Source organism: Notolabrus celidotus, chromosome 14 (genome assembly GCF_009762535.1).
Source record: "Notolabrus celidotus isolate fNotCel1 chromosome 14, fNotCel1.pri, whole genome shotgun sequence".
Classification (NCBI taxonomy): Eukaryota; Metazoa; Chordata; class Actinopteri; order Labriformes; family Labridae; genus Notolabrus; species Notolabrus celidotus.
Genome location: NC_048285.1, coordinates 15,693,559 through 15,713,318, shown reverse-complemented (window position 1 = coordinate 15,713,318; position 19,760 = coordinate 15,693,559). Strand labels below are relative to the sequence as shown.

The window sequence follows — 19,760 nt, the reverse complement described above, 5'->3', positions numbered from 1 at the left end:
TACTCTGGACTCAGTTACATCTCCATAATTATACATCATTAAAATCAGAAAATAATGAGATGCTGGTTTTTGTAGGGGTTGTTGACGCTCACAGCTGCGACTGGACTCTAGAGGAGGAAATTCAATTTTCCATCATGTGTGATCCAGTCATGTAACACTATCATCTGTAACACTTATGTACTGTAACATTAAATTCTAATAACATAGAGTATATGCACCAGAGAGTGTAACAGTAAGTACGGGCAGTCACTATATAAGAAATAAAACCATCCATTACTCTTGATAGACACCATTCAAGAGTCTGTTATTGCTGGTTTATTAGAAGTATTTGTTTTTCTGACGAAAAAAAAAACTGCATATTTAGTTTTTTAATTGTTTTTGTCCACTCACAATGGGTTTAATGATTTATATCACTGATTGCAGATATAAAATTAAGCTCCTGGCAGTGGATACTGTGTCTTCTTGTGTGCAGCTACACAAGAAATTCCTCATTGTATGATTGCCTGTGTGAAAATGTGCATTTGTTCCTGACATATATTGTCAATAACAGTGTTGCTGTGTCCTCATTGGTTTCTCTCACAGGTATGTGGTAGCCTCTCTGTTCTCCCTCTCTCTGGCTTGAGCCACGGCCACGTTGATGCACTGCAGCCACTCCTCAGCATGTTTCTCATCCTGAGCTTTCAGCACATATGTCTTACTGTCTGTGAAGATCTCAAAGGCCCGCGGCAGGCCTCTATCACGCCGCTTCTTGGCTACCACCTGTGGAACGAAGAACAAAAAAATAAAGGTAATAAAAAGGGGGATGAGAACATGAACAAGTCAGACTTAAACATCTGTCCACTGGGGAAAGACACTGCAGTCATAATTCAGATTTATGGGATTTGGCTTTATGCAGCACTATTCTTTACTAACTTACAGCTGGAGTGGTATTTGGGAATCTGACCTCCTAAATAATGATTACTAAGACTGGAAATGCTCAATGAAAGCTTGACTCCTCACCTTGACACTTTGCACCTTGCTTAGCTCAATTGGGATGTCATCCAGCTCATCTTTCTGCAGGGTGGACAGAAAACAGAAGAGGTAAAGAATCCAGTCAAACCAGAAAGTAAGCAGCGACTTTTGGTGGAAAGTCTCAATTTTCCAACAGCTTTTGTTACTTATCAACTGGAGCAGAAAAAAAATGTGCTCAATTAGTTAACGCAGGCTTCAATAATAGATCTGTAAATGGAGAAAAATCTAGTTTGCATTTTTCTTTTAAATCATAAAACTAAGTTGAAAAATGAAAATGTTAATCAAGTTACTGTTCAGGTACACTGGGCTCACTTGATCCAGCCTGATGATGCACTGATTCTTAGGGTCATGGTCTAGGAACTGAACTCAATATGAACCTTCTTAAATCCAGAATTTCAATGTATTAATAGTTTTTAAAAATTCCCTGTAATAAGTTAAACCTAGTGCATTCAAAATGTAGCTTAAACTAAAACACTAATCTTATGTATTACAATGTTACAATGTTACAATGTCATTTAGCAGACGCTTTTATCTAAAGCGACGTACATACAGTATTACAGTTTTGTTTTATCATGACTGAAGCATAAATATCCTTTTTATATTGTACATTGTTTATCTGTTTAACCACTGTCCACATCGCTTAAAAGGAGTGCAGATAGTTATAAGAGCCTCAAACCTGTACTTAAATAGTATATGTTTTTAATTAAATTTTAGCATTATTATTAGATGTATGAAAACATGAATACTGCTCAATATAAAATATTATAATGAACACCTAGATGCCAAGGACTAGTGAATAAAGAGTCAAACTCAGCCATCTTTCATGAGTTGATCTTTAGTTTTTTTTTTTTTTTCTTGTTATCATATCTTGTGTTATATTCCTTTGTGTATTTTCTTGTGTTTTATTCTACTTTATTTTGTTTGTAGTTTGTTATCCCTGTGTTTCCAGTTTATTTCCCCTCTTTTGATGAACCTGATTTGTTTCACCCGCCCCTGTCCTGTGTTGGATTATTGTAAGCCTTCCTTGTGTTCACAGTGTTTCTTTATCCCAGTGTTTCCTGTGTTTTTATTTTTAGATTTAGTTTCTCAGACATTTGATTAAGTTCGGTTGGTACCTTTAGCTCTTTTATTATTAAAATCTTTATTTTTCTGCACATGGGTCCTTCTCCGTTTTCCCCCATCGTGACACCATCTTTAATATGAAATGAAAATATCATGAACTTATAGTTTTATACAATTTGTTTATTTAAAGAGGGATTCATACTTGCAACAAGTTCCCTCCATGTTGGATTTTTATGGACTGTTGTAAGTTTTGTTTAAAGAAAAAAAACGTAATCTTTAGCCATGTTAAAAAGCCCTCAATACAAGATCACCCCATTTCAGCATCCTGATACAGCACACAGTTTTGTTCCCAGTACCTTCAACCTCAACCACAGCCCACTTACAGGATGAACAATTACTCTTTATTGTTCTGCTGCTTCTCTGGCACAGGAAACTAAATCCTCCTGCTCTGCTACACATTACATCCATGTATTATCCCACTCGGTGTGATTTTCACTGTGAGGTTGTGGCCAGAACCAGAGCTATCTGTAAGACTTATGGCAAATGCCTGCATCCTGTCTGCGGTGTGTGTTACAGTGTGTTTGTTGAAGAGCATTCAATCACAGAAGACATTTTGCAGCTTTAAGTCCCGGCTGTGCTCTGCTGAGGGTCAGTTTGCTGTTCTTTGACAAGCCAATGCATCAGCTGCTTCATGCAGAGGGCATTTGATAGGTTAAAGCCGTATTATTAGAACACTTTTTTACCAACCAGAAAGTAGATAAAGACATTATCTCTTCATACTCCACAAATTAAAACAACTCACCTGCTGTCAATTGCTAATTTTTTTACCTTTAATGTATCAACTGCTGCCATTTCATTGCATCTGACAGCTTTTTTTAGGGAAAAATGGTACTGGTATTTAATCAAACAGTTAAAAGTCCTTTGGATTTTACTTACCACACATATTCACCACAATGGATTATCAAACACAAGAAAGTTGAAGCAACTAAATAGTGAAATAATGGAAACTAATAGCTGCCTTGGAGGTAAGAAAATGACATTCAGAACATCTGAAAAGCAAACACAATATACAAAAAAGAAAACTGCCTTTGTGTAATATAATACAAAACAGGAGAGAAAATGAAATTAAAGTGAAGGGCAGCAAAAAGCAGGCAGGTTTCTGGACTGCTACAAAACAACCTGCCAAGCTTAAATCCAGGTCTGCCTGTTGTTTGGCATCAGTCTTTGTTCAGGCAGGGAAAAATTAACGCATAAAGAAAAGGACATTCCAGTGTGTCAACAATAACCTTCAATGCAGAGTAAATAGGTTTCCTACTTCTTAGTATGTTCCACATATAGAGTATGCTTCAGAAAATAAATAGCACAACCTGAGTGTTAGTAGTGAGGTACAAGTCAAAGCTTTGTGTGGGTTTGGGGAATGTTTCCAACCTCTCAGAGTGTCAACACTATTCTATCATTCAGGAAACCACACATGAATGTCTTCTTAATCTCTCTCCCCATTTGGGAAAAGTTCTTTCACAACATACCACCACCTCGGGAACATGCTGGCAGGGGGAAACTCAACTTTGAGAACAAAGACACTCAACATTTCCAGTTTGAGGCTGGTGAAAAAGCAAGAAATCTATTACCATCTGGGTAGGAACACAAAGACTATTGTTTGAAGTGAAAAAAAAAACCAAGAGCTCAGCTCAACTGCTACCTTGTTTCCAGATACTCTCCCTGTGATGTTCTGCCTCACTCTAGTTTTTGGGAAGCAGTCTGTGTCAACTTAACACAGTCCAAAGTTCCAGTGGATACCTAATCTACTGCTGGTGTGAAGAAAATTGTAATTATTAGCAATTATTTCATTCTGTTAGATGACTGCACATCTGATTTTCTCATGAACTACAGGGGTTTTTTTTAATCATAAGCTGGACGAAAAAGAACTTACTACTTCAGACAATTGACCTTAACACATTTTTGATCTTCCTCTTTGTGTTTGTGATTAAGCAGGGGTTTCCTGTCCGTAAGCTTGAAGGATAAAAATGTGATATTACAACCACTTGGGAACTCTCCTCACTTCTGTTCGCTGTCTTGTATTCGGTAACATACGCTGTTAAAGACAGTGCCTCCTTTTGTGTGTTTGCTACTTGTGCGTAACGGTATCTGCTTTGAGTTATAGTGGGTGAGAATGACTCATGAGGTTGCAGCATCATGCTTTGGCCTTGAGAGTCCCAGAAGTGTCCTCAGTGGCCAACGTTTGTTACAGATAAATCAAGGGCCTACTCCTAGGGAATTATTGCGCTTATCACAAGATGAGATTTCCACTGTTTCATACGGTTGCATCATGATTTGCATGACATAGAAAAAGGCGAATTAATGAAGATCTTCTCAAGGAGAGGCTGGGGACAGTGCGGATGTGTGAGTGTATTTGTGTGTACGGAGGCTTTGTCTTCATTAGCTACATACCGATTTGCCTCTCCGGAAGAGTAGTTGGTTTCCCGCCAGGGTGAAGTAACGGGTTTTCCAGCGCTTGATGAACTTCCAGCGGACCTGCTTCTCCTTCAGCTTCCCCTCGATTAGAGGCTGTCCCTCCTGGTTCACAACTGGATGGCACATAGAATTCAAAGACAGGAAGGGAGAAAATAATTAGGTTTAAATACTTTAAAAAGAAAGAGGGTAAATAAAAGACTGATGTAAGCTGTATGTAGGACTACTTCAGTTTGGAGAAGTGTTTTTATAAAATAAATACATAAAACCCCTTGATGATGATGAAGATGAGGGAGAGATAGGGGTTAGGTGTGACATTGTTGCAAATTTGTTGTCTGTATAGTGTTATTACCTAACTTTCTTACTGATCTTCCAGTTGTGTAAGATACTTGATTCTGATTGGTCAAAGCCCCTTGACAACCCCTTAACGATGGTTGTTTTAATTTTCACTAATATGAGCGTGTTGCTCATATTATTATTGCTTTATGTTGGGGTCTTGTCCAACCTGTCGAAATTATATTTTCCATAACTGCCTGCTAACCATACATTATCCCTTATGTAATGATTCACTGTGATGCTAATATTTACATTCAAATGATGAAATGTAACCAACTTCAAGCAAAGATGAACCCGGTTAATGGACTCTCAGTCTTTCCAGTTTGGCCCCAGGTAAATATATGAAAACCAAAGTTTCTGAATGCAACATATGTGTCATCAGTTGCTTTGTTTAGTTTGTGTTTTCCTTGTATTGTAATCTGTCATTGATTTCCTGTTTTATTTTCTAGATTTGCCTTGTGTTTCAGGTCTTGTTTCCTCCCTGTCTGTATTCTATTTTAAGTGAGTGACTGTGTGTGTGACTGTGTGTGTCACTGTGTGTGTCACTGTGTGTGTGTGTGTATGTGTGTGTGTACATTTTCACTTGTGTTTCCTAGTCAAATCTATTTCCTGTTTTTTATTTTGTAGTTCCTTATCCCTGTGTGTCTGGTTTACTTCTACTTCCTGCCCTTGCATGTTTTCCTCCGCTTTGATTACTCTGATTAGTTTCACCTGTGTCCTCTTAACACACCTGTGCACGATTACCATTTATGTATTTAGGCTACATACTACCTATGAATGTAGTTTGCAGTATGTACTGCATACTTTCAAACAACAACAAAAAAGCAGGTTCCTGTGGATTTGCATGTCGTGATTAGACTGGTCTGATTAGAACAAGTAGCCACATCAAAATCTTAGGCTGTTTTCGAAACTGCCTGCTACACACTACCTACTAATGTAGTATGCCATAGGTACTGCCTACTACATACTTTTTTTTAATTTAGTATGTAGTATGACTGTTCTGTTCAATATGTGTTGCAGTATGCTGGGCCAGACGTCACTGGATTTCCGGTTTCGGAATGCCGAAGTAAACAACAGACAAGCTGATAGAGAAACTGCTTCTTTAGCATCACTTCTGATTTAAAAAGTTAAGAAGTGGTTTATATGGAATTTATTAATTTTCACAGTACCCAAAAACTGAGTTCCGCCCTGTCAAAAAAATAAGAGAAGAGAAAAAGTGGAATGAGCGCTGTGCATTGTAGGAAACAGTACACGAGGCAGACTGGTCCGATGCATACTGAGAAATGTTCCAGAATCAGTAGTCACCTGGGGAGTTTTGGCTTACTGCAGATTTTGCTCTTTTTCACATTCTACTCACTGAATTTTGGCCAAATCAGTACATACTGCTAGTATAGTAGGCGGTTTCAAAAACAGCCTTAGACTAATGAGTAAAGTTTTGGTTTAAGTGTATGTGTGAATGATTTTTTCTGTGTTGTTGCCTGAGTTAAAAGTGTTTCTTCTTGTGTCATGAAGTACATGTTTTTTATTTTTACTTTTTTGTTCGGACCAACACAAAAAAAGCAAAGCGATCACAGATGACTTTTCAATCACTGATTGTGAAATAAGTGTGACTGTGTTCTTGGAGAGACTGTGATCCCCAGACTGCTGGTTCAGGGTTGGTGCCAGTTAACCAGAACATCAGAAGCTGACCATAAAACAGAGCCGCTCTTTGTATCTATGACGATGAGTAAAGCAGTACAGAGATTACTGCAATCTGATCGGAGTGTGTGAATGTGTGGGCATGCTGCTAGGATGATTCACACAAGTACCCAGCGCCAAAGAGGACAAACCTTTAAAGGCCATTAGAGTCTCACATAAGAAGAGCGCAGACAGAGAAGCAGCTTTTCTGATACTGCAGCTCTGGACAATTCAACATAATAGAGAACATCTTTCTAGAGCAGAGTTGTAACATTTTGTAATAATGAATTTTTGCATCGAACCATGCAGTACCTTTTAACAGATTTTGTCCTCTTTAAAAGTAACCATCTCTGACCTCAATGGAGGGAAAGTGACTGGAAATGTGTGAGTTGTTAACAGCATGTTTGTGTTTCAACATTCATTAAATCCACAGTTAAATGGCATGCATGGGCTCCATCAGTTAGAGGTAGATTCATTTCATACAGCAGAGAAAATTACATTCACCTCCACTGTACTGAAGGAGAGGAACAAAACTTCGTTTTAACAAAAAATAAAACTGAGAGTAATGTTTATCTATTTTCTATACTGATCTTGTGATTCTCTTGATTGGAAATCAGAGTTTCAAAATGATCACTGTGTGTTTTGGGCCTTCATATGCAGACACACTGCTTATATACAGCCGGACAGCAGTTCTGTCTGACGTCAACTAACAAACATTTCTTGCTGTGGGTGCAGAAATAAACTTGTCTGGAGCATAAATCATGATTTGGCGGATGCTCTTTGCTGGGATGCTGACACCTGGAAAGTGATACCTGGGTTTGTTGTCAGCCCCAGGCAGTGGTTCATGACACCTTGTCTGAGACAAACTGAAGTCAAAGAATGAGACACAAACACTGCAAGAAAATATTTAAACTAGGGTTCTATCAACAAGTAATGTTTGAAGGTGCCAGTATGTCACTGGACTATAACTACTTTTGTAGATTGATACTTCCATACAGCTACAGGAGGGGGGGGGGTATACTTTTGACCCTAATTTGTGTTGTGTAACCTAAATTTTAAAGCACTTTGATTAAAGATTGCTAATACAATTTGATAAGTTAAAAATTAAGACATATACTGCCATAAAATACGAGATAACATTATGTTGTTGCTTATGGAGAAGTATCCATGCTACCTAGAAGTATTAGAAATTAAATAGACTGCTTCCTTTTCCATTTGTATAATGAACATTTTTGCTTTCGGTATCTTTTTATATATTAATGCCTACATTTTCTACTTTCATTACAAATAAAAGTATCATTTTAAACACAACTTAACTTGTAACAGAGTATTTAACACATTGTATTGCTACCTTCACTTCTTCCATCACTTGACACAATTATGCTTATACACTACCATTAAAGATGTCTGCTCGAATAACAAATACTAGAACTGATAATTTATTCTGAACTGGACCAGTGTGGAAATATCCCCTTACTTTTCTACCTGTAACTCTCGTACTCCACGTCAAACCTCATGACTGACTGTATTTCAACACCGTAACAAGAGTCAAGTGTCTAATTGAAGTCTTTACCTGAAACAGCTGTCACTCCAAAAAGCCTTCATTACACCCTGAGGGTGACACACAAGAAGACTCTGATGTTTGTATTTGTCTTTTTGTTTGACTTGTATGGTGTTTGATAGCATTTATCTATAAATGTGACGGCTTTATTGTAGTTGTTGGCTTCTGTGGGTGACAGTGAAATGCATCCTCAATGAAAACAAGGGCTTAAAATAACACTGACGATACACTTACTCACTCTTGAAAAAAAAACAATGATCGGGAAAATGTGGTAGTAAACAAGTTGCCCAATCCTTCTTCCGAGTAAAATGTCAGCAGTCTTTTTACAGTGAAAGAATTTCATAAGTGGAAAAAATGACAAGTTATGATTAGAAGAAAACTGCTTTGTGTTATGAGTAACTGTTGTGTGACAGTTGATTTGATTCAGCTGTCAGGCTAATCAGTTACTATAGTTAGCCTACGTTTAGCATGGGTTTACCCACTGCTGGGATAACTCATTTTTGTTTTTCTGCTTTTGCTTTGTCTTGTCTTGACATTGTCTATCTCCTAGAGTACTTTTTTTTTTTTACTACATAGAACCTTCATAACGTTGATATTTCACAGGTATTATGTAGCACAATGTAGCCTTGACAAACTCAAAGTTAACTTTACATTACATTAAAAAGTCTGGTTTCCTTTTCACTCATCTTAGATAAAAGAAGAGATGAAAGATGGAAAGTTTAAGAGTGGAGCTTTCAAAATGAATTAAAAAACATTAACCTCCACTTGTCAATTTTAAAGAATTGGCTTACATCTTTTCTCATGTCCACAAGCCTGCCTGGTAGCCAAAATATGTAACAGCACCCCAGAGAAATGCTGTCTTTTATCACTCTGGAAATGTTCTCCAACTCTGCTAACTCCATTGGTAGTAATAATACTTCTTAGCCAGGGAATCTCCTAAATTTGCAAAACATTTCCTGGAGGTGAGAGTTTCTGTTGCGTTAGCTCACTGATTGATGGGTGGATGATGGAGAGTCTTACTTGGGGTTTTCCATACTTTTGCAGACAGAGGACCTGACTTCCAGTCATGAGTGAATGTGTGTTGAAATCCCCATGCAGGGGGCATGGGCAATGAAGGGTATGTATGATCATTTTAAATTGTGTGTGTATTTGTCAGTGCCAGCAGTCAAGACAAGGTGATAACAACTCTTCTAACTATTGTTACTAATAACCTCTGTGGGGAGTCGATTATTGGCTGATGGTGCGTGGAATATATTCAAGTAAAAATGCTAAACAAGCATCCAAAAATGAAGACGAGCGCTGAACCTGTGTACCTTATTCTGACACGTCCACACAGAACATGCACAAACACACACACAAAAACAACTAGCTCATTATTGCTAACTTCAAAAGCATTCCAGTAGTTAAAGTCAGCAGTATATCATAACACGTCATGGAGCTGCAGGAACCACCAGCTTCACTTTGGCCCTCACAATGGAACACATTTCACCTCTTCTGTTTTCTTTTTTACTATAGAAAACATGAAACCAGCTCCTTGCTTGTGTTCATGTGTGTGTGTAACCTCTGAGGTAATCACAGTGTACCACTCCGGCCAAGTCAGCAAGTTTTTATTATGGTAACGCAATATAACGCATTAACAAGAAAAAAAAGTTGGCTGGTTGTAGCTGGTAATGTGAACAGCATGCTCACTCAGTGAAAAATATGTGGAGTTTTACATGATGCATTCATGAAGACAATAAAAAAAGTGGGTCACCTAGAAGGGAAATGGCACTGAGTCTAGAGACCAGTTGTTTCATAAGTTTCAGTGAGATGAGGTGAATCATCAACATCACTTACTATAACTTGACTTAATATACTGGAGGGCTTTCAGCTGGACACTTAAGACGGTTTCTAGGGAACACATTTTGTTTGTTTTCTGGTTTTGACTGCCTATTGGTGGCTTGTTTATGGACATTTTCAGCTGGGTGAAAGACTTTTCTATGTTTCACTGCCCAATTATCAATTTGTGAACCATTTCATGTAATGGGGCCAATTTGATTTAGAATTTGGGTCCAATATTTAATGGAACAAATACGAAACTGTGGCTTTTTTTTTTTAACATTTTCTAAGCGGAGAACAACTGCCCTGTAAATCTATTCAGGTTGCATAAGAGGTCCTTGTTTTTTTTGTACTGATGAGTATCACTAAAGGGTAAAAAAAAATCTGCTTTCATTTTTGCTGCTGTATTTTGAAAGCATATCAAGTACTGAATGTGCCTCAAAAATAGCTCACTGAGTGCATTTACATAGACTTGAGTGTATGATTTGTTTTTTTAAGTATCCTGTTTTTGCGTTTGTGCATATAAACATCATATCTCAATTTTAAGAAACTGGCATAAGCCAATGTTTTGAGAAGCAAGATTTTGCTACCTGGAGAACTCTGGAAGAAAACATGAAAATCTGGCATGTGGTTTCTGACATCTGCCGACCACCTTCTCACGTGCAGCCTAAGCTAAGTGTTGTATCAGCAAAACAAACATGGAGGCAGCAACAGGTGTCTTACTAGGAGAAAGCACTGAAATGTTGACTTATTCACGTTCAGGTTACATTAGAAACTACTAAAGAAACATTACTCTGATACGCCATGTCTGCAACACCATGTTGGCCTTTCATATTGCTCAGCCAGCAATTAACCACAGTGTCCTGAAGTATTTATGATGTATACAGGGATATGAATAACCATTTTTCTCTATGTGCGTGTAAATACCATATCTGAAGCATAATCAAAACCAGGATAAGGCTCATTATGGGGATTCAAAAGTCTATGTAAACACTCACTGCCCTTGTGATCTAGGTTTGTATAACTCACCCATATATCCTTACTGTGAGGGGCACTCACTCTTGCTACTTTTTCAGTTTCTTGGGCAAATCATCCCAGAGCAGTCAGGTGTGTGTGTGTCCTGACTGAGACCAGGTGTGGGTAGTTTACATATACCAGTGATTGTCTGTGATCTGTGCTGACTCATTGTCTCACCTTCAGAGATTGTGAGAGGTTCCCACAGTGTGTTTGAGCTACCAAAGTGTGTCCATAGTAAAGTAGTTGGTTTTCGCTGGGCCGATATAAAATACAAATAAATATTGAAGCTCCTTGGGCCTTCTTTTTGTTTCCTGAGGAGTTTTTTCAGGTCTCCATGAGAGTTTGCTTTCTGGTCAAATGCTCAGCAGCGATGGTTTAGTTTGCCTTCCCCCAGTTCTGTTTAGGTTGTTTTTAGCTCATCATTATTGTCTTTCTCTCCTTTCCCTCTTATCGCTTGCGATATTAGTGGTTATTCGTTTGGGATAACTTTCAGAACCCCTTTCCCTTTCCTCCCAGTCCGCAATTGTGTCCCACTCCCCTGCATCCTGACACTCACATGTGAAACTGTATCATACAAAGTCTATTTTAGAAAAAAAAAGTGCCCCACACAATTTCAACCGAATAGATTTTCAACATACTGTATGAAGGTTTGTATATCCTATCCATATCTTTCCTCTGAGTAATCCAGCTGATTGTTAACAGTTGAGTAATGATCACCTGCAGATAGAGTTGGTTCATGCCACTGAGTTCACAAGGCTGACACAAACATGGCAGGTTAAGGTGTGAAAGGTCAAAGAGGGGTCACTTCTCTGACACTGTTGCCTGTTTGAATACAAAGCAGGGGAGATATATAGTTTCTTTATTTATTTATTTAACCAGGTATGAGACTCATTGAGATTTAAAACCTCTTTTTCAAGAGTGACCTGGCCAAGACGGCAGCCCAAAATAGTCATGGTGGGAGAATTTCCACACAAACTAGGGATACAGTATAAAGCACTGACTGGTTCCATCCTATTTAGAACTGGTCTTGATTTTAACAAGTGATGATGAGGTCTTTTTTAAAAATAATCTTAATGTAACAATTCGGGTTCATGCTTTTCTTTTTGTTTTTGGTTGTATCACGACATGCCGATCCGCAGGAACTTGTTTTTTGTTGTTGTTTGAAAGGAGTGCCAGTATAAGCTATTGACAGTGGGTCTTGGGAAATGTTTCTAGACAGAGAAGTGTCTCTTAACTCTCCAAATGTGATTTATCATTGACACCCGCAACACAGAAACAATTCCAGTTACTGTCGCTGCAGTGAGAGGCAAAATCTCAGACATATCTAAACAACAGTTTGGATACCTCAAAATGAAGAGATGCTAACTTCAAAGAGATACAGAGCAAAAAGGCCATCCAAGGTCCCAAGGACTATACACATATTAGAAGACACATGTATCTATAGTCACATCACGCAAACACAACAGGGAAGTTCAACTAATCCTGTTTGAAATTCTCCTGTACTGTCAAAGACTGTCATGAATCTGAAATGTAATCATGCGCTCCCTGCACTCATTCAGCCTGTGATTACTGGTTTGTTCGGAGCAGCAGAGCTGGAAGACTGGCTTCATTGGGTTTTTGTACTGTTTGGATCAGGCAACCGAACGTGAGTGTATGTGTGTGTGTTTACTTCTGTGCATGTGTTTGTGTATTTGATGAGATGGGTGATGACAAGACAATGACATGGAAGAATTAGAAAAAGAAGAGCTGTGAACCCAGCTTAATGACAGCTTCAGGACAGATGACCGAAATGACTATTAATACCGCTTAAATGAATGAGGATCATTCAATCGGAGAGATTTTCGGAGTGAATGTGCAGCGTTAGTCAGAGTAACTCCTACGCTAGAAGATTATTGCGATTAGAAAGTATAACTTAATGCGTACAAAGATACAGACATAACCAGGTATCGGCCTGTTCATTTCCCTCTGAGTGACAGTTTAAGTTGAGCTAAAAGCTAGCCGCTGCTGTTTTGCACTTCTAGCATCTTTGACCTCCTCAGTGAGCCTTTCCACCTGCATGGCGAAACTATGTTTAGCTTGCAAGCGTTTGTCCTCCAGGCAAATTATGTTGTTCTTGATCTTTTCACCCAAAACACTCAAAAATAATGAGAATATTTCCATGACAGTAAATGCTGTCTGCTCTGTCATCTCACACAAGCGCTAGTTCAATTAGCTAGCTAAGCATGAGCACTGACGCAACTGTAGGTTTACTTTCCACTGGTAAGCAGCTATAGTAGTAGTAGAGGAACAGAAACCGTGCAAATGCATTAGTAATTTTCTTTTTTTTGTAAAAGTAACTATGAAACACATTACTTAGATTGCAGAACTAACACGTTACGTTATTTGTTACAGCAAAAAAAGGAATCCAAGATCTCTTACTGATAACCTTGTAATGCGTTTTCGCCAACACTGCCCTTATCTTGCAAGAACAATGTCATGAGTTGATGTTCAGTTGTTTTTTTCCCTTGTGTTTCATGCTTGGTTCCTCCCTGTGTGTATTCTGTATTAGTTATCCTTTGTCTCCCTTGTGTGTTTAGTGATCCATGTCTCTTGTTGTATTTTCTTGTGTTTTAGTCCAGTCTGTTGTGTTTCCTGTTTTATTTCGTAGTTCTTGATTCCCTGTGTTTTCATTTTAGTTTTTCTTCCTGCCCTTGTGTGTTTCCCTCCTTTTTTGATTACCCTCACTAGTTTCACCTGTGTCCTGTGTTCCACACCTGTGTTAATTACTCTGTGTATTTAGTTCCTCTGTTTCCCCTATCCTGTGTTGGATCATTGTATGTCTCTCTTGTTTTGACTGTGTGTTTCTTTCCCCCTGTGTTTTCTTTTGGATTTAGCGCTTGGTTGTTATAAGTAAGTCTTATTTGTACCCTCTGCTCTTTTATTTCTAAGTCTTTCTTTATAAATGTCATAATGAACCTGATGCTTTGTTTTTCGCCACCTGTGCTCAGCTTTTCGAGCTTTCCTTTTTTTTACCAGTTTGACATGCATGGTATTCAGCCAAGGAGATTTTTTCTTATTGGGAACCACTTATACTTGGTGCAGTGGCATCAATAATATTTGTAATTTTAAAAGTCAATGGATCAGTCAAAGATCAATGTTACTTTCTACCAGGTTTCTAACCCCTTAAAGCTAATCAAACATCAATGTGATGGCAGGATCAAACATGAAGGAGATAAGATGGTAAAAGAAGGCGATAGTCTTATCAGAAGTATCCTCGATCATAATAGAGCTCTTTCTCTGGTGACATGACATGAATTACTCAACATACATCCACAGTGGGCAGAGATGAAGAAGAAGAGGGCATCACAGCTCACAAACAAGGAAGTAAATAATGGTTATAAAAACCAGATGATGTGTTTTATGAAAATGACTTTGCAAGACAGAAATGTTCGCACAATTGTTAGACATCAAAATGCACACAATGGTGAGAAATTCTAACTCTAATTGGTGTTTGGGAAAACTCGTCTTTGTATTTGAATCAGAATTCAGTATTTTGAATCATGATTGTACTTATTTAAATGCTTTCCATCTGTAGGTTCCTTTTCTGATTTTAGTTTTTCCCAATTATTAGGCAAAATTCACAAGTTATTTAAGAGGTGATCGCCCCTAATCTGAACTTTCCTCACTTCAGACAACAGAAATCTAAATAAACACAGTCACACATGCACACAGTAAACTTTAACTGCCTCTCCTCTGCCTGTTTCCTTCACCCAGCAAACAACTTCCTGACTTTAACTTTGGGAAATACCTGCTGGCTCCTTATTAGCTGCCATCAAACAGCAGTGCCTGAAACACCCCTATGCTGTGTGCGACAGAGGTTTACAGCTGCTTATTAGGGACACAACACTCCTCAAGTTTCAAAGAATACTGTCTCAGGAGCCTGTCCCTCACGTTTTTACCTTTTCGCCCCTCATATTTCTTCTTTTAAACATAACATCTGCCACAAACTGCCCTCTTCTTACTCCACTTATATAACTAATAACTACCTCCATGTGTGACTGACACGAAGATAAACTCTGATTTAGAGCCTGTTGCTTCCCAAACCTCTGTCACATTTGCTCTCCTGGGGCTAAATTGTCACTCATCGATTTAAAGACCTTTTAAATTTACACCATCATCACTCACCAACACACTGTCTTCCTGTTTTCTTTCTTTGTCAGAGTGAGGCGAGAAAAGACAAAGAGGATGAATGGTTTGCAGTGTATCATGCCTGAGCAGGACAGTCAGAATAGTGAGGATTATCTGTGTGAGGATAAGCATATACATACAAAAGTTTCAAGCCTTATGCATTAAATGATATATCTTTGTCTCCTTTTATATAGGTTTAAGCCCACGGTGTGTACAAGTGATGGACAAAAACACACACAAACACACTCAGTGATCTAATCTAAAGGATTTGGTCAAAATTCCAAGTCTGACTTCACCAAGACAAAGTGTTCATTGAAGGGGGTCGCTGGTTCAACATAGAGTGATCAGACCTGATGGCAGTGACTGATTTCAGTGACCCTTCATAAGCACACTAAAACCAGACTGGCAGCTTTTAAATCAGAGCTACTCTTTGCTCTGTTTTACTTCACCGTTCTGGGAATGATTATACCCCTTGAAGGCATTTCGAGCAAAAACATGCCATGGAGCTTTGCGTTGGTTGTACCATCAAACCCCAAGGGAACCACAATTGTGCCAAAGACAAGCTGTTGAAACAACTGAAAAATGAGAAAAACATCTTTAAAAATGCTACTTTTGTTATTCAGGGCTCTGTTTAGAGGAGAAAACAAGCGCAGGAGAGATTCCAAGGAAACCAAAGAGGAGCCTGTTAGGCAAAGTGTTAAATATGATACGTCTTTATTTTTGTCTATGCCTCACCCATTCATTTTAAGTTAGATGCTTCTGACAATATGTCTTCCTAAAGGGGATTCTTATAGTGTTCATTTATCATGTTTTACTCACACTATGATAACAAGGCTATCATCTGGTAGGGAAAAACATTTGGTTGTTGTCAAGGATAACTACGTGATGAGTGTATTTCACAAACTTTTCCATGCATACATACTTCACTATGTTGTAATCACTGTTATGTATACTTTGGCTTTTATGGAGGAGAGACTAAAAAAAGAGGGAGAAAGTGTGTGTGTGTGTGTGTGTGTGTGTGTGTACCTGTGGCCTTCTCAGGGTTGTTACACATGAAGCACAGCCAACCTCCTTCCTCCTCACTGTAGCCAAACAGGTCAAAGAAACGAACCTCTTCCAGCTGAATCTGGAGACTGTCCAGGTCCTACAGACATGAGGGAGGAAAAGAGAATACAAAGCAACTGTCATGTGAAACTTTCAAATTGGAGTTTATTTATTTCTTTAATAATACTAACAGTACAGCTTTTTTTCCCACCAACAGCATTTTGATATGTCAAATTAGAGAAACCACATGTGGAGGTAACATTATCTATGGCAAAATTCCATGTAGCTGCTTCAACTTCAGGAGCTTGGTAACATGTATGCTGGCTCACTGTCACACTGTCATGTCTCACTGGGATAGTGCATAAAACGTAACACTTTAAGGATGTTTTTGACAGCTGTTGGGAAATCAATATTACAGGTATGACAAATACAGCAGCTATTCTGAGTATCCAGTATCAGACTTTACAAGCAGTGCTTTAAACAGTATTCCTGGTGTGTGTGTGTGTGTGTTCGTGTGTGTGTTTGTGTGTGTGTGTGTGTGTGTGTGTGTGTGTGTGTGTGTGTGTGTGTGTGTGTGTGTGTGTGTGTTTTTTTTCAGTACAGAAAGCAACGGAAACTGAGGTCCCCATTTCAAAATCCCTGATGACCCTCCTGCACATGGTTAGAGTTACACTTCACTTTAAATACACAGCATAGCACACTCCAATGACACTTAGGCCCATGAGATAATACGTGTTTGTCTAGTATGGGGAGCAAAAACATTCATATAAAAGGAGATGATTGATTACTGTCATCAGTCTCCATAATGAAAAAAGACTATTCTCCTGTGTGTGAGTGTGTATGTGTGTGACTTGTGTGTGTTTTCATGCTGTATGTGCACAGTTAAACCAAATCTCTCTATAATGAATTCCTAGTTTAAACATCCTGACCACCAACTGAGCAGAATACTGTGCTTCATCATTTCCCTGACCTCTGACCCCACTGCACTACCTTCACATTTTCTGATGATCCATTTAAGAACGAGACTAAGCTGGACTCACATGAAACACCCAGATGGAGTTGATTTGATAAAGTGAAAGAAAAACAGGTAGCTATAATTGCTGAGCTACTAGTGTGTTTGACATTTAGACCTCTCAGTCCTAATCGTAAAAGATACGTCAATGAGGGAGGATACAAATGTGAAAGCTGTTTTTTATCTGTGTATTCCAGTTTAAAGGAAGCAGACTACAACTGACATTTTAACCAACACACACAAATGCACACACATGATAAAAGTAGTGGCATTTAGAGTGATCCATACATCATAGAATTACTTGTGTAGTTACAACTTAAATAACTGAGGTCAGAAGGCTTTGAGTGTGGATACTGGCAAACCAGGACCATGTGTGGCTGAGAGAGGATTGCATGAACATTAACAATGTGACACAATTCAGGCGGCTGAATTGTTTTCAGGAGAGATGTGTTGCAACGGTGAGAAATACTGGTTAAAAGTACGGAAACGTTAAGCACAGACAGAAGAAGTAGAAAATGCAGGAAAAAGAGAGACATATGGACAAAAAGACAAAACTAAACAAAAAAAAGTCCAAACTTTAACCAAGATATTTCACCACACTTTAGCAATGCTGTTGCCACTTGTAAGGGTACTTCTCTCAGTTTAAAGGCAGATAGTGTTCTTTTCATTCAACTGCATTAATTAAAATAATGTAAAAACAACATCTACTGGTGCAACTCAATGGGTAAGAATAATATGAAAAAGTCATCTTTGTACTTAATTCAAAAAGGAAAATTCTATATTCAGAGGATGTCAAGTGAAAACTTGTTCAAATCTTTTTTTCATTTTAATTTAATGATTTTCTTTTTTTTAAAGTTATATTTTTGGCCTATTTGCCTTCATTTTATAAGACAGCTGAAGAGAGACAGGAAATGTGGGGAGAGAGTGGGGGAAGACATGCAGGAAATGGTCGACCGGCCGGGAATCGAACTGGCGACCCCTGCGACGAGGACTGTAGCTTCTGTATGTGGGGCACTTAGGCTGCTAGGCCACCAGAGCCCCTGATGATTTGTTTTATAGCTACTGGAAATCAGAAATCCAGTATCTATGATTATTAGAGTATTTCCTAAGATCAAAACTAAAATTCAGAAATGCCCAACTTCTGAAAAGTAAGTTAATTTATCACTTAGTAAGATAAGATACTCCTTTATTCGTCCCACAATGGGGAAATTCATGGAGTTACAGCAGCAAACAAAAAGTCGTACAGTACAAGAATTTCAACAAGAATATATGTAGAAAAGAAATGTTCATCAAAGATGACACCTTGGGCATAATTCTCCTGTCAGCCACCACCTCCACAGGGTCCAGTACTTGGTTGGGGCTCCTTTACCACCAATTCCTGCATCACTGTGAAGTGGTGTAGAAGCAACCAGTGTGGCACTGCTGAGGTGTAATTGAAGCCCAGGCAGCTTTGATAGTGTCCTGTATTTTGGGGAGTTTCTCATATTCCTCTTCAAAAAAAGCCCAACAGATTCTCTCTGGGATCAGGTTAAGTGAGTCAGCTGGTCAGTCATGTATAGAGCAACATGGGGAGTAAACCATTATGTGGTAGTTTTGGCTCTGTGGGCAGGTGCTAAATTGTATGGAAAAGGAAAACAGTGGTTTAAGCGCATTCCCCATATACAAAAAAAGAAAGAAAAGGAAATCTGCATCTCTATAAATGAAGTGCTATATAATACAGTGGAGCAAAAAAGTATTTAGTCAGCCACTGATTTTGCAAGTTTTCCCACTTAGAAAGATGAGAGAGGTCTGTAATTTTCATCAGAGGTTCACTTCAACTATGAGAGACAAAATGAGAAAAAAAATCAAGGAAATCACATTGTAGGATTTTTAAAGAATTTATTTGTAAATTATGGTGGAAAATAAGTATTTGGTCACCCACAAAGCAAGATTTCTGTCTCTCACAAACCTGTAACTTCTTCTTTAAGGAGTTCTTCTGTCCTCCATTCGTTACCTGTATTAATGGCACCTGTTTGAACTCATTATTTGTATAAAAGACACCTGTCCACAGCCTCAAACACTCAGACTCCAAACTCAACCATGGCCAAGACCAAAGAGCTGTCGAAGGACACCAGGAAGAACATTGCGGACCTGCACCAGGCTGGGAAGAGTGAATCTACAATAAGCAAGCAGGTTGGTGTGAATAAATCAACTGTGGGAGCAATTGTAAGAAAATGGAAGACATACAAGACCATTGATAATCTCTCTCGCTCTGGGGCCCTACGCAAGATCTCATCCCGTAGGGTCAAAATAATCATGAGAACGGTTAGCAAAAATCCCAGAACTACACGGAGGGACCTGATGAATGACCTGCACAGAGCTGGGACCAAAGTAACAAAGGCTACCATCAGTAAGACACTACGCCGAGAGGGACTCAAATCCTGCAGCGCCAGGCGTGTCCCCCTGCTTAAGCCAGTACATGTCCAGGCCCGTCTGAAGTTTGCCAGAGAGAATATGGATGATCCAGAAGAGGATTGGGAGAATATCATGTGGTCAGATGAAACCAAAATAGAACTTATTGGTAAAAACTCAACTTGTCGTGTTTGT

At 38.7% G+C, this 19,760-nt stretch overlaps 1 protein-coding gene across 1 annotated transcript in view; it reads right to left on the bottom strand.

The window, feature by feature from the left end:
- Positions 1-299: 299 nt before the first annotated feature.
- The window catches only part of veph1 (ventricular zone expressed PH domain-containing 1), an 87,821-nt gene continuing 68,360 nt past the window's right edge, over positions 300-19,760 (bottom strand). The window contains exons 12-15 of the mRNA XM_034701686.1: positions 16,145-16,262; positions 4,522-4,658; positions 1,000-1,053; positions 300-759 (exon numbers count right to left, since the gene is read on the bottom strand). Coding sequence (XP_034557577.1) covers positions 577-759; positions 1,000-1,053; positions 4,522-4,658; positions 16,145-16,262 — 492 coding nt within the window. The 3' untranslated portion in view covers positions 300-576. The remainder of the gene's footprint in view (positions 760-999; positions 1,054-4,521; positions 4,659-16,144; positions 16,263-19,760) is intronic.